Here is a 13,191-nt window from a genome sequence, read left to right as displayed (position 1 = left end):
GAGATTTTAGGTTTGATGGTTCTTATATACAAAGAATAAAATTCATTAGATCTGAAAATTTTTAAATAAGAAAATGGAAATTTGGTTTTCGATAAGTTTTTTAAATGGCTCAGCTTTGTTTGTCATTTTTGTTTATATTGTATTTATGTTGAATTTAGTTTTTTCAATCTGGGGAAATGAGATTTTTTGGCTGAGGGAACAGCGAAATAGGATTGTTGGTTGGCATTCTGGAAATCTGACTCGGAAATGCTCATTACGTCAGAATCGGCATGACATAACTACTGTCCCTGCTCATAGAGGCCTTCAATGTGCTCTTTCCACCTATCCACTCTCTTCTCTGTATTTAACAGTGGAATCCCCGTTGCATTCTTAGTGTAGCCACCCTTGCTTTTAATTTCAGCAAAGGTTATTTTGACTTTCCTATATGCTATGTTAGTCCTTCTTACAGTCATTTCTTTATCGATTTATTCACATTTTTCATGCAGCTTTCATCTGCGTTTCCTTTTTATTTCATTTATCAGCAACTTGTACTTCGGTATTCCTGAATTTTCCTGAGCATTTTTGTGCTTCCTTCTTTAATCGACCAATTGAAATATTTCTCGTGTTGACCATGGTGTCTTCGCAGTTACGTTCTTTGGTCCTATGTTTTCCTTTCCAACTTATGTGACTGCCTTTATTAGAGATGTCCACTCAAGTGTACTGCCTACTGAGCTAATCATTATTGCTGTATCTATAGCCTTAGAGAAGTTCAACGTATCTCATCACTGCTTAGTAGTTCTGTATCCCACTTCTTCTTGTATGGATTCTTGGTGACTAATCTCTTAAACGTCATCCTACTCTTCATCACTAATACATTGTCTGTGTCTACATCTGCTCCTGGGTACGCCATACAAGCCAATATCTGATTTCAGAATCACTGTCTGACCATGATGTAATCTAAATGAAATCTTCACATATCACCTGGCCGTTTCCAAGTATACCTCCTTTTCTTGTGGTTCTTGAACAAAGTATTCGGTATTACTAGTTGAAATTTCTTACAGAACTCAGTCATTCTCCTCTCTTATTCCATATAGCAAGCCCCAATTCTCCGGTGACCTTTCCTTCTACTCATTGGAGATTACCCGATCGGAATATCGCCACAGTTGTGGTCCATGACTGAGGGACTTTGCCTCACAATTTCTGTAACAAAAAGAACCTATTGTAATGTAGATTTGAAACTGTAGTTACGGCCGTTTAGTGCGCCTTCTGAAAGTGTTGCCCGACCTGTATGACTGGGTCCAGGCAAAGTCTGTCCTCTCCCAGCGAGCCACGGCCCACACTCCAGGCTTGCTGTGATCACCGCACCGAAAAACTCGCCACGTTGGCTGCTCGCGTTCTCCGGCTGTGGGGACACACCCCCAACACAGCCTGGAATCTCTGTAAGTTGCTCCTCGACTAAACACACGGCTTTCTAAAATGAAGGTAGAGATGGCAGACGGCTGGAACCATTTAATGCGTAGCTGTACAACGGTAAGGACTGTAGAACACATAAGAGAAAGTTAAAAAATGGTACATAGTTAAGAGGATATGATTGCAACATCTAAGAGGTACTCCGTTTCAGTTCTTCGTTTACAACACCATCCTGTTCGCTCAAACTGCCAACGCCGTCAGCAAAAGTTGTCGCTGTCCGAAAGGTACCTCATTCAATGGCTGCGCGTCATGTGCGTTCAGTGGCTCAGTGAAGACACAGATAAGAGTTGATTGTCAAAATTACAAATGTATACGTTTAAACAGTCATTCGTCGATTCTTTCTCATATGAGATCATTTTATCTGCATTTTCAAAGTGTTTTTATGGTACGAAAAACTTTCAAGTCGTTTCGATAGCACGCATACAGTGTGACAATTATTGAACGTTCAAACTGCATCGTTGACGGCGGGGCATGATGGGAATTAATATGTGTATGCATGGTTTGATTTAGAGACGACGCCCACTTTCATTTGGACGGGTTCCTCAATAAGCGAAATTGGCCCATCTGGGCTACAGAGAATCCGCATTTCGCAATCGAGAAGCCTCTTCACTCATAACGGGTGGCTGTGTTGTGAGCAGTGTCCAGTCACGGAATAATCGGTGACTACCTAATGTTACGTGAAGGTTTTGGAGCATAGTTTCATCCCCACTATCGAAAGTGATCCTGATTTCGACAAGATGTGCGTCGTGCAAGACGGAGTTCGACCCCATCGAAGCGGGACAGTGTTTGGCATCCTGAAGGAGCACTTTGGGTGTCCTCATTATGGCTCTGGGGTACCCAGAGGCCTCTGGCACGGGCCATGTTCTCCATATCCGAACACATGCGACTCCTTTTTGTTGGGCTGTACTAAAGACAAAGTGTACAGCAACAACCCCAAAAACCATTGCTGAGCTGGAAACAGCCATTCAGCAGGTCACCGATAGCACCGATGTGCCGACGCTTCAGCATCTGATGCAGAATTTCGCTATTCGTCTGAGCCACATCATCGCCAATGGTGGCAGACATATCGAACCTGTCACATCCTAAATCCGAATATCTGTAGTGACGTTTACATGTTCAATAAAGTCTGTGCACGCCATGTTTTGTAACTAATTTACGTTTTTCTTCATATGGTTCGATAATTGTCACCCTATACGTGCCTAAGCGTTGCCCATGCACTGCCGAAGTTCAGTTTCTGTTCTCAACCTCCGTGAGTAAATTCATGGGTCTGCCTTCGGCAGGGAAGGGCAAAGGCAAACGTCGTTAGTACCACGTGCACTGGCGCTCGTGAAAGCACCAGCTCAGATACGAGTCGGACTCTGACGGAAATGTACGAAGTAATCCGAAGGGAAAGGCTGCAGCCCACAGATAAAGCAGTTAGCAAGTGTGCCTTCATCGTAATGGAGTGATTTTCCTGCGATCGCGAAACAGTGTATTCAGATATTAACTGCGCCTCAGTGTACATATGTATATTCGTCTGTTCTTGAAGTTTGTTTTCAAAGAAGAATGAAGAGCATTCATTAACTATTAGAAACAAAATTTGACAGCTATACGCTTCCAGGACACGTATGCCTCTTCTCGAATTAAGACAAACGCAAACAAGCCGAGGTAAGGCATTCTGCAGGTCTGTTAATGTAAATAAATGTAAAAGGAACGGTTGGATTTCCGGCTGCATTCCTATCAATAACCTATATTGTTCTTCGTGTTTGCTGTTGGCAGAGGGTAAGAATACAAGCTGGACATACACTGGCGTGTCACGTCCGAGCCATATCACAGAGATGGTTAAGAAGCTCTAGGAATCTATTGCACATAAGAATGCTTATTTAGATTTATCAATCCTTGGAAAAATAGAAATTGAGCAACATCTTAGCTCAGCTTTCAGCCATAATACAGGCAGACACAATGGTAACGTAAGGAAAAAATCGCAATTCCTTCCAAGATAATTGGTTGTGTTAATTTCTGAAGCGAGCTTGAACTAACCTGACATGTACACGAGGAAGCAGTAGAATCTAACAACCCTAGAATATTCGGAGGGCTGGTTTATTGTACTTCACCTTTAGATGCAGTTGTGAAGGAGCATATGCGCTGTCTTTAAGGTACATCTAAGGATATACCAAATAACTTACTAGAGTGTAGGTTACATGTGTGTCATGAGCAAAATAACTCAGAAATAGCTAAGACAGATTTTGTGCCTGCAGTAGCAGACGAAACTTCTGAAGTAGCTTCTAACTTAATTTGGTTGTAGTATATAGTTACCTGCTATCTACTGATGAGCCTGTTGAAATATTTTGGATATTTCCAAATCAACTGCGTAATGGTGCTTCCTCCTTAGCTGCTACTACTAAAAATTTACTCACCAGTGTCCAAGAACAGAAAGAAAACGTAACATCTCTGATTTAACATGGTGCCTGTGTCACACTTGACCAACAACAGGGATCCAAACACTTGTGAGAGAACAGTGTAATTTCATGTACACTCCTGGAAATGGAAAAAAGAACACATTGACACCGGTGTGTCGGACCCACCATACTTGCTCCGGACACTGCGAGAGGGCTGTACAAGCAATGATCACACGCACGGCACAGCGGACACACCAGTTACCGCGGTGTTGGCCGTCGAATGGCGCTAGCTGCGCAGCATTTGTGCACCGCCGCCGTCAGTGTCAGCCAGTTTGCCGTGGCATACGGAGCTCCATCGCAGTCTTTAACACTGGTAGCATGCCGCGACAGCGTGGACGTGAACCGTATGTGCAGTTGACGGACTTTGAGCGAGGGCGTATAGTGGGCATGCAGGAGGCCGGGTGGACGTACCGCCGAATTGCTCAACACGTCGGGCGTGAGGTCTCCACAGTACATCGATGTTGTCGCCAGTGGTCGGCGGAAGGTGCACGTGCCCGTCGACCTGGGACCGGACCGCAGCGACGCACGGATGCACGCCAAGACCGTAGGATCCTACGCAGTGCCGTAGGGGACCGCACCGCCACTTCCCAGCAAATTAGGGACACTGTTGCTCCTGGGGTATCGGCGAGGACCATTCGCAACCGTCTCCATGAAGCTGGGCTACGGTCCCGCACACCGTTAGGCCGTCTTCCGCTCACGCCCCAACATCGTGCAGCCCGCCTCCAGTGGTGTCGCGACAGGCGTGAATGGAGGGACGAATGGAGACGTGTCGTCTTCAGCGATGAGAGTCGCTTCTGCCTTGGTGCCAATGATGGTCGTATGCGTGTTTGGCGCCGTGCAGGTGAGCGCCACAATCAGGACTGCATACGACCGAGGCACACAGGGCCAACACCCGGCATCATGGTGTGGGGAGCGATCTCCTACACTGGCCGTATACCACTGGTGATCGTCGAGGGGACACTGAATAGTGCACGGTACATCCACACCATCATCGAACCCATCTTTCTACCATTCCTAGACCGGCAAGGGAACTTGCTGTTCCAACAGGACAATGCACGTCCGCATGTATCCCGTGCCACCCAACGTGCTCTAGAAGGTGTAAGTCAACTACCCTGGCCAGCAAGATCTCCGGATCTGTCCCCCATTGAGCATGTTTGGGACTGGATGAAGCGTCGTCTCACGCGGTCTGCACGTCCAGCACGAACGCTGGTCCAACTGAGGCGCCAGGTGGAAATGGCATGGCAAGCCGTTCCACAGGACTACATCCAGCATCTCTACGATCGTCTCCATGGGAGAATAGCAGCCTGCATTGCTGCGAAAGGTGGATATACACTGTACTAGTGCGGACATTGTGCATGCTCTGTTGCCTGTGTCTATGTGCCTGTGGTTCTGTCAGTGTGATCATGTGATGTATCTGACCCCAGGAATGTGTCAATAAAGTTTCCCCTTCCTGGGACAATGAATTCACGGTGTTCTTATTTCAATTTCCAGGAGTGTATTATGTGGATTGCTATGAACACCGAGTGAACTTAATTCTTGCCCAATCTAGAAGTCTAGCCAAACAAATAAAACTATTTGTCAGAACTATTGCAGAGGTACTAATATTCTTCTCTCATTCAAAAAGTGGCCGTTCCAGATGCAATTGTATAACGAAGAGTCCCTTGTGATATTCCTGGCTGTGGCTGCCAGTATTTTACCTTGCTAGAAGTTGGCCTTGATTCAGCTTGATATACGTGAAGTAGCATGTGGTACAAAAGTGGAGTGAGGTACAAGCAGCAGATGGTAGCCTACAGTATGTACCAGTCCTGTGGGAGAATCCGTCAGTTGTACTGAACTTGCTTCCGATTGGTCGGCACATTTTGGCTTCAAAACTTTTCATTGTATTTAACCCAGTTTTCAGAATGACAATCTCTCATGTTTCCCCTACGAGCCTACCGTTTTTGTTTATTATATTTCACTAGTTTTGAGAAACATAAGAGTAATGATATTACAAGTGAAGCGCTTCGGACGCCTTCAGGTCGCTTCGGCACGCCTGGGAGACGAAGTACTTCGGCTGCACTAGTCACTGTGCTACGAGTGTTCTTCAGAGCCGGACGTGTATCTCTGTTTCGTATTCTATATCGGAAGTTGTCTGAAAAGTTACCGTACTATTACCATCATTGTCGGTACTACAGCTCTGTAGATACAGAGACTAACCTGGAGTAGTGGCATCCAAAAAAAAGAAAAAAAAAATCGAGTTCGAGATGACAGCATAGCAGCCTCCGCCAAAGAAAATCTGACGACTGATGACGAGCTGTCTTCTGCGCTGGGGACCCAACTTTAGAAGACGACAGGCTGGTGGAAAGAACGAAAAATGGCTCTGAGCACTATGGGACTTAGCTTCTGAGGTCATCAGTCCCCTAGAACTTAGAACTACTTAAACCTGACTAACCTAAGGACATCACACACATCGATGCCCGAGGCACGATTCGAACCTGCGACCGGAGCGGTCTCGCGGTTCCAGACTGTAGCGCCTAGAACCGCTCGGCCACTCCGGCCGGCGGAGGAAAGAACGGCTAGGGACTCTTATTCAATCTCTACACATCTCTCCAGCTTGCAGATCTGACTTCCAATACGACAATATACAATTTTTATACATTGCATCCCTTGCCGGGAAACTGTATTTAGAGAAGAGGCTACTATCCATTAACGAGAAGTGTGAACCGGCTGGGATGTGAAAATCTTAGTGAGAACAGTGAACTGTAATGATTATCATAGAACGCCCAAACTAATAGTGTAGGAACAGTGAAAAAGATGAAAAGCGACACTGTGTGAACTGTGAAATTATATCTTGTTTGAACTCTTGTAAGTTTCTTTGAACTGTTACAAAACAAAATCGATAAATGCCGCTAATTAACCCGCGTCACACACTTGAAAGTGAAAACGCGGAATCGCAAATCGAAGTGTAAAGTCATAAGTCCGTACGCTGTCCAAACGGATTACGTTTTATTTCACCACTACGAGAAACAGCGCTTCGGGGATCAGTTAGCAGAGCAGCGTACAGCAGGCGCGGCGAATGACTCGGAAGCAATCCCTGTGGCCTCCATCAGCTGCCGTCCAGCGTCAGAGACCGGCGAACGGCAAGGATAGTTTGTGGCGAGCAACAGCATTGCGCCGGAGAAAAAGGTAGCGTGTATGCTAATCACATTACATCTAGCGAGAGGAAGCTAGTATTAACAACCATAGGGATTTTTAAGAATAATGTTAAATGATTTCGTAATCATTTCCTTAGTAACAAAATGTCGGGGAAAGCAAAATGCAGTACAATCTTAGAAGTAGAGAGGCAGTGCAGCATCAGGGTAATGAAATCGAAGAGGCAAGCCAATTACAGGGCATGCCAAATGAAATTAGTAATATAGGTAAAGAGGAAAGTATACGAAATCGTACGGATGATAGCTATTTACCAGAATCATCTGATGTAGAAACAGAAGTTTTCTAAGAAAACACAATTACAGGTAGTAGCAATAGTGGAATCAGAGAGGTGGATTCTGATGTGGATGACATGAATGTTGATACTTAGTTAAGTAAGGTGAATGGTGATATGAGAGGTGATGACTCTGACACCATCATTGCTAATGAATCAACAAGTAGATTATGTCATGGAACAGCATCAGCTGATACATTGCCTACACAAGATAATAATAAAAGTCTGGCTGAAATGTTAAAAGAGTTAGTATCTGGACAAAAAGAAATAATAAAGGATTCAAATGAATTAAAGGAAGGGCAAAATTACTTGCTGATCAAATATAAGCAAGAAACAAGGACTCAGCAGAAATTAATAGTAAGTTTAAATACTTTGAGACCAGAGTTGATTCTCATGAAACTAGAATAGGGACTTGTGAAAAAAAATGGAGCATGAGAGTAAAGAATGGGGTCAAAATTAGATAAGTGTAAGCAAGAGGTTAATCATAACCTGATGATGAAGCAGCGAAAATAAATTGTCTCATACAAGCTCAATTGTATTGCCAGTTAGGGATGAAGTCATTAAATTAAGTAATGATCAGTGTAAAACAAACCAAATTTAGCAAAGATACCCACGTAAGGCAAAACAAACATGCCAGAGACTTAAAGGACGGAAATGCCGTCCTTAGCCGTAAAGTATCACGAATATAATTTGTTTGTAATGGCAATACAAATATGATTCAGGGTCGTTTGACAGAAACGGAACAGAAGGTAGAAAACATACCTCAACTAAGAGAGATGAGTAAAAACATACGTGATGTGGAAGTTGCGTTAAAACAGAAACTCGAAACGTGGACTGAATGAAAAAAATCTAAGTGTGTTGTTCATATTAAAGAAGTAGTCAGTAATGCCAATGCTTACAAATTGCATGACTTTTCTAGTAAAGATACTATTCGTCCTGTCGCTTTCATTCTTCAGTTTGAGGGCATCATAGCTGACAACATGACAGAACAGCAGGAAATCCAATTCGTGGACAATAGGTTAGAAGGAGAAGCAAAATTATGGGGTACAGAGGTCAGTAAAACATGTAAAATATATAAAAGATTTGTTCAAGCATTCTTGAATCAATACCGGTCTTGAAACACACAAAACAGACCGAGGGAGGAAGTAGTTATCAACAGGTTTGGTAATGAAAATGCCATTATACCACAAACGGATAGGAGTGAGGTACTAGAAGGTCCTGAACCGAAGTTTAGTGGCTTCAAGATATCAATAAACATAGACATGACAGCCACTTTCTGTGAGAGGCCGCCGCCCGCATCTCGTGGTCGTGCGGTAGCGTTCTCGCTTCCCACGCCCGGGTTCCCGGGTTCGATTCCCGGCGGGGTCAGGGATTTTCTCTGCCTCGTGATGGCTGGGTGTTGTGTGGTGTCCTTAGGTTAGTTAGGTTTAAGTAGTTCTAAGTTCTAGGGGACTGATGACCATAGATGTTAAGTCCCATAGTGCTCAGAGCCATTTTTTTGTGAGAGGCCGCCAGCAAAAAATGATCAAAGGTATACTGCATTCTTCTATGAGAGACGAAGCTCTGAGTTCAGTTCTAAAAAGCATCTTATGGGGGTAGATCACGTGTTTGAATTTGAGAGAGTTGTGAATGAAGCGCCACAACAATTATTAGAGGAAATGTCAATCAGCGAAATGAAAATATATTACGAATAGTAACCTCAGGGGCAATAGCACTCTTTGCATTGCTAGGTATCTGACGCCTACCAGGTACCCAAGTTAACTAACAGTTTACTTTCTTTCTTTTCACGCTATTAGTTCTTCCTTCTTCATCATTCTAAACTAATATCGGCCATCTATCTTTCCTCTATATTCAAAAGATAAAAAAAGGCAAAAAGGGATCAATTGAAGCAAAAGACGTACTAATCGAATAGTTAAGCATTCAACCATAGACTATACTTATGTATCACAAAAGATAACAGGCAGCATAAAGTCTGCAAAACAAGTACAGACCCAGGCTGTAAGACCTAAAATCATCATCCATACAGGCAGAAGAACACCCTACAAACTGCGTACAGAAACTTTTCATACATTTTATGAAACACAAAGGAATTACATATGCCTCTATACAGAGAAAACAATCTCCTATACTTCTTCCTTTAGCTAGCTTGCAGCTGTTGCAGAGGAAGAGAACTGCGCCAAACCAGGCACTGCACCGATAACATATATTGTTTATTTCCTATGATATATAGACATCAATAAGTGTAGTGAGTGTTTATAAAGAGATTTAATTGCCAAGGTGCTGAATAACAAGACTACAGAAAATTTTAAGAATAGCTCTATGCTGAAGATCATAAATGATATTTTGTATTAAGAAGAAGTTCATGATGTGATGTGCGTTTAGTTAAGGTTTTTTGATTGAATTCAGATGAGAAAGTATAGCATTAGTAAGTCAATGGTTTTGGTTAATTGGGATGATATTTTAGCAACAACAATTTCATAGTTTTTGTTTAACGTATTTCCATGAATGAGAGAGTAGGAGAGCTACTAAGAGATTGGAAGCTTCAATTTTTTTTTTTAATTTGGGGCAAAATTTTCTCATTTCCAAACTTGTCAGTTGTCTTCGAGAACAGGCCAATTTTGGAAATAAAAGAAGGAAGGGGATGTGTAACATTCCTAGTCGACAAACCCAGCGTTGTCTAGTTATTCATTTTTCCAATTTTCTATTAGAAATATATCCATTTTTATAATATGTATGAACGTCCCACGCGAGGACATCTAGTACAGACAATTACAAAAGCGCACCAGTTATCCCGTTTCAATAAAGCAAGCAACAGAATCATTTGAAAATGAAATTTTGAAAATTAGAGACAATGTTGTTGATATCATAATCGAGGAAGAACCAAATGTATCAAAAAGAAAATGCGAGGAGATGTGTATAATAATGAATGTAGCAGAGGAGAAGCACGGTATGTGACGTACAAATTCAGAACGGCAGTCAGAGATTTGAATGCTCGAACTACTTATTGGCCTCTAATTTACTTCTTCCTTTCACTGAAAAATAATTTTCCCGAAATAATTATTTCTGTTGTTGTGCAGTCCTATTCATTTTTCAAATAAAGCTAACTTATAAACAGCCAACGAACTTGTCGCAGATCACAGAAATTAAGCGCTATTGGGCTGCGCTAGCACTTGGATGGGTGACCACCCGGTCTTCCGAGCGCTGATGGCGAGCGTGGTGCACTCAGCCCTCGTGAGGCAAACTGAGGAGCTACTTGATACAGAAGTATCGGCTCGAGTGTCGGAAACTAACATACGGCTGGGCCAGCGGTGTGCTGACCCCCCCCCCCCCCCCCCCCCTATATCCGTGTCCTGTGGGCGTTATTGGACGCGGATTGGGCTTTCATGGCCTGTTCGGGCGGAGATTAGTTTTTAAGAAATCGAATGTGTAATAGCCCTTATCAAGTTTTTTTTCTTTTAAATAACCTGCAACAACCTTTTGGAGACGTCATGAAATTGCTTAAATTAGCAGCTACTATCCCAATGACAACGTGTGAAGTAGAGAGATGTTTCCCCGGTCTGTCGCAGATCTAAGCGTTTGTTAGGAGTACCACGGGTGAAGATAGGCTGTCTGCTTCTGCTGTGCTTTCTGTGGGAAGTGAAATTATTCACAGGCTTCAAGATTTCAAGAGGAGAGTCATAGATCCACCACGAAAAAGGAAAGGAGAATGGATTTTCTCTATAAATATACCGCTTCTGTCAATTGAACGCTACTAACGTAGTCACCCACATTTTCCGGAAACTTTAGAGCTACACAAATATTTTAAATAATTTAGAAAATTAAATTATTGGGAAAGGTAAATTGCACAACGCAGTAAAACTAGAGAACCCCGTACCCGACACTTTAGGCATCAGCCGCCACTGGCTCTTCTGTCACTAACCACACGTTCTCTGCACCATGCTGGCAAAATGACGATTGTTAATTTCTGGCACGCAGAATGCCGTCCGCCATTGTCTCTTATCAGACGGAACATTCCACTTACCGCATCATCTCACGTGCACCGGACTGCGATTCACTGTGCTTGCGCAACGATCGATAATTTGTACTTACTGTCTCGGTCTCTGTCATTCTTATCGATGTATCACTAAGCATTGAATAGTGAGAGCACTCTCTCAGGCTCTACGTTAATTTTGAGTTGTTCTGTACTGTCATGTCTGAATCCCCAAAATTATTTAGTGTTTGATCCATCTTCAGAAACTGAAGTTGTGTGTATCGAAATAATCGGCAGCAAGCTGTGTAAAAGAAATTTAATTCCTTAACTGGTTTCAGGCACTTAGAGCCGTTCATCAAAAGGTTACAACTACCGCATTATTTGCGAGCGTCAACGATAACATGCACGCAACATGTTGCTGTGTTCATGTGGTTCATCCTGCCTGTACAAAAATGGCCACACAATGACGTCAGCAATAGGCTGCATGTATCTTGTTGTTGATATTCGAAAAAAAATAATGTGATAGTTATAACATTTTGTTGAAGGGATCTAAGCGCCTGAAACGAGTTATGAAATTGAATTTCTTTTACGCAACTTGCTGCTGACTATTCCGATATCTGCATAATTGCAGAGAGCAGGCCACAGTGGCCGTGCGGTTCTAGGCGCTACAATTTGGAGCCGAGCGACCGCTACGGTCGCAGGTTCGAATCCTGCCTCGGGCATGGATGTGTCTGATGTCCTTAGGTTAGTTAGGTTTAATTAGTTCTGTGTTCTAGGCGACTGATGACCTCAGAAGTTAAGTCGCATAGTGCTCAGAGCCAGCCATAATTACAGAAAACATAATTAAAGAAAATTCGCGATTAGGACAAGGTACGTAACAACCTCTGCACGATTACACTTTGTTAATACCGAACCTATAGTTTACATTAGGCAACCATCCATTTCCAACTTTTCCCAAATATGTGGAAAACGTTTTGGACTCAGTTCAGCGATGTAAATGGTACTTCACGATATCTCCTCGCTCGCAAAAGGATGGACAAAGTACAGTGACCTAAGATGTTAGGTTGAACATGAAGTGCAATTTGCCCGTAATAAACATAGTCATTCACACAGTCAGACTGAAAGCGTATCGTCTTCCTTCACAGCAGCATGTGCAAGCCAAGCCGAGTCTCAAGTCATGCGAATCCGCACTGCACGAAAAATTACTTACACAAATGTTTGCAGTATCCCCACCACAGTTGATATTCACCGTCACTACCCCTCATTCTCCAGCTTCTGCCTTGATCATTCGAGTTGTTGATGTGACTGCAGAGACAGTCCAGCACCGAGGTCCCATTAGCCAAGAACAGAGCCAGCAGCGAAGGAACTACGGCCGTTGCATTCATCGTCTTCTGCTGGTAGAGCTCGCAGCAAACACAAGCTGTGCGCATCGCTGGGAGCGCAGCCACAATATAACGGCGAGCGCAGCGGAAGTCTGCCGCAGGATGACTGAACCACAGGAAATGCGACGTCGCTCGTCCGGACCACAGCCACGATCGTGCGTGGCGCGAGAGTGACCAGCTGCCGGCACGCAGTCTTCACAGAAAAGTAGTCGCGCGTCTGCCACACGCTCCTAGGGTGACAGCGAGTTCCGACAACAGACTTGTGGGGGACAGCTACAATACTGGTTTGCTATTCTAGCTAAGTCTAGTAGAAGCCGACCTCGGGGAAGATCAGTTTGGATTCCGTACAAATACTGGAACACGTGAGGCAATACTGACCTTACGACTTATCTTAGAATAAAGATTAAGGAAAGGCAAACCTACGTTTCTAGCATTTGTAGACTTAGAAAAAGCTTTTGACAATGTTGACTGGAATACTCTCTTTCAAAT

The 13,191-nt window shown here is 43.5% G+C and overlaps 1 protein-coding gene across 1 annotated transcript in view; it reads right to left on the bottom strand.

Moving 5' to 3' along the window:
* Positions 1 to 12,717, bottom strand: part of LOC126427223 (uncharacterized) — a 125,924-nt gene extending 113,207 nt beyond the window's left edge. The window contains exon 1 of the mRNA XM_050089462.1: positions 12,531 to 12,717. Within this exon, the coding sequence (XP_049945419.1) occupies positions 12,531 to 12,705 (175 nt within the window). The 5' untranslated portion in view covers positions 12,706 to 12,717. The remainder of the gene's footprint in view (positions 1 to 12,530) is intronic.
* Positions 12,718 to 13,191: the final 474 nt, after the last annotated feature.

This window comes from Schistocerca serialis, chromosome 11, assembly GCF_023864345.2.
Source record: "Schistocerca serialis cubense isolate TAMUIC-IGC-003099 chromosome 11, iqSchSeri2.2, whole genome shotgun sequence".
NCBI lineage: Eukaryota > Metazoa > Arthropoda > Insecta > Orthoptera > Acrididae > Schistocerca > Schistocerca serialis.
Note: the sequence above shows the minus strand (reverse complement) of the source record. Positions and strands in the feature narration are given on the sequence as shown.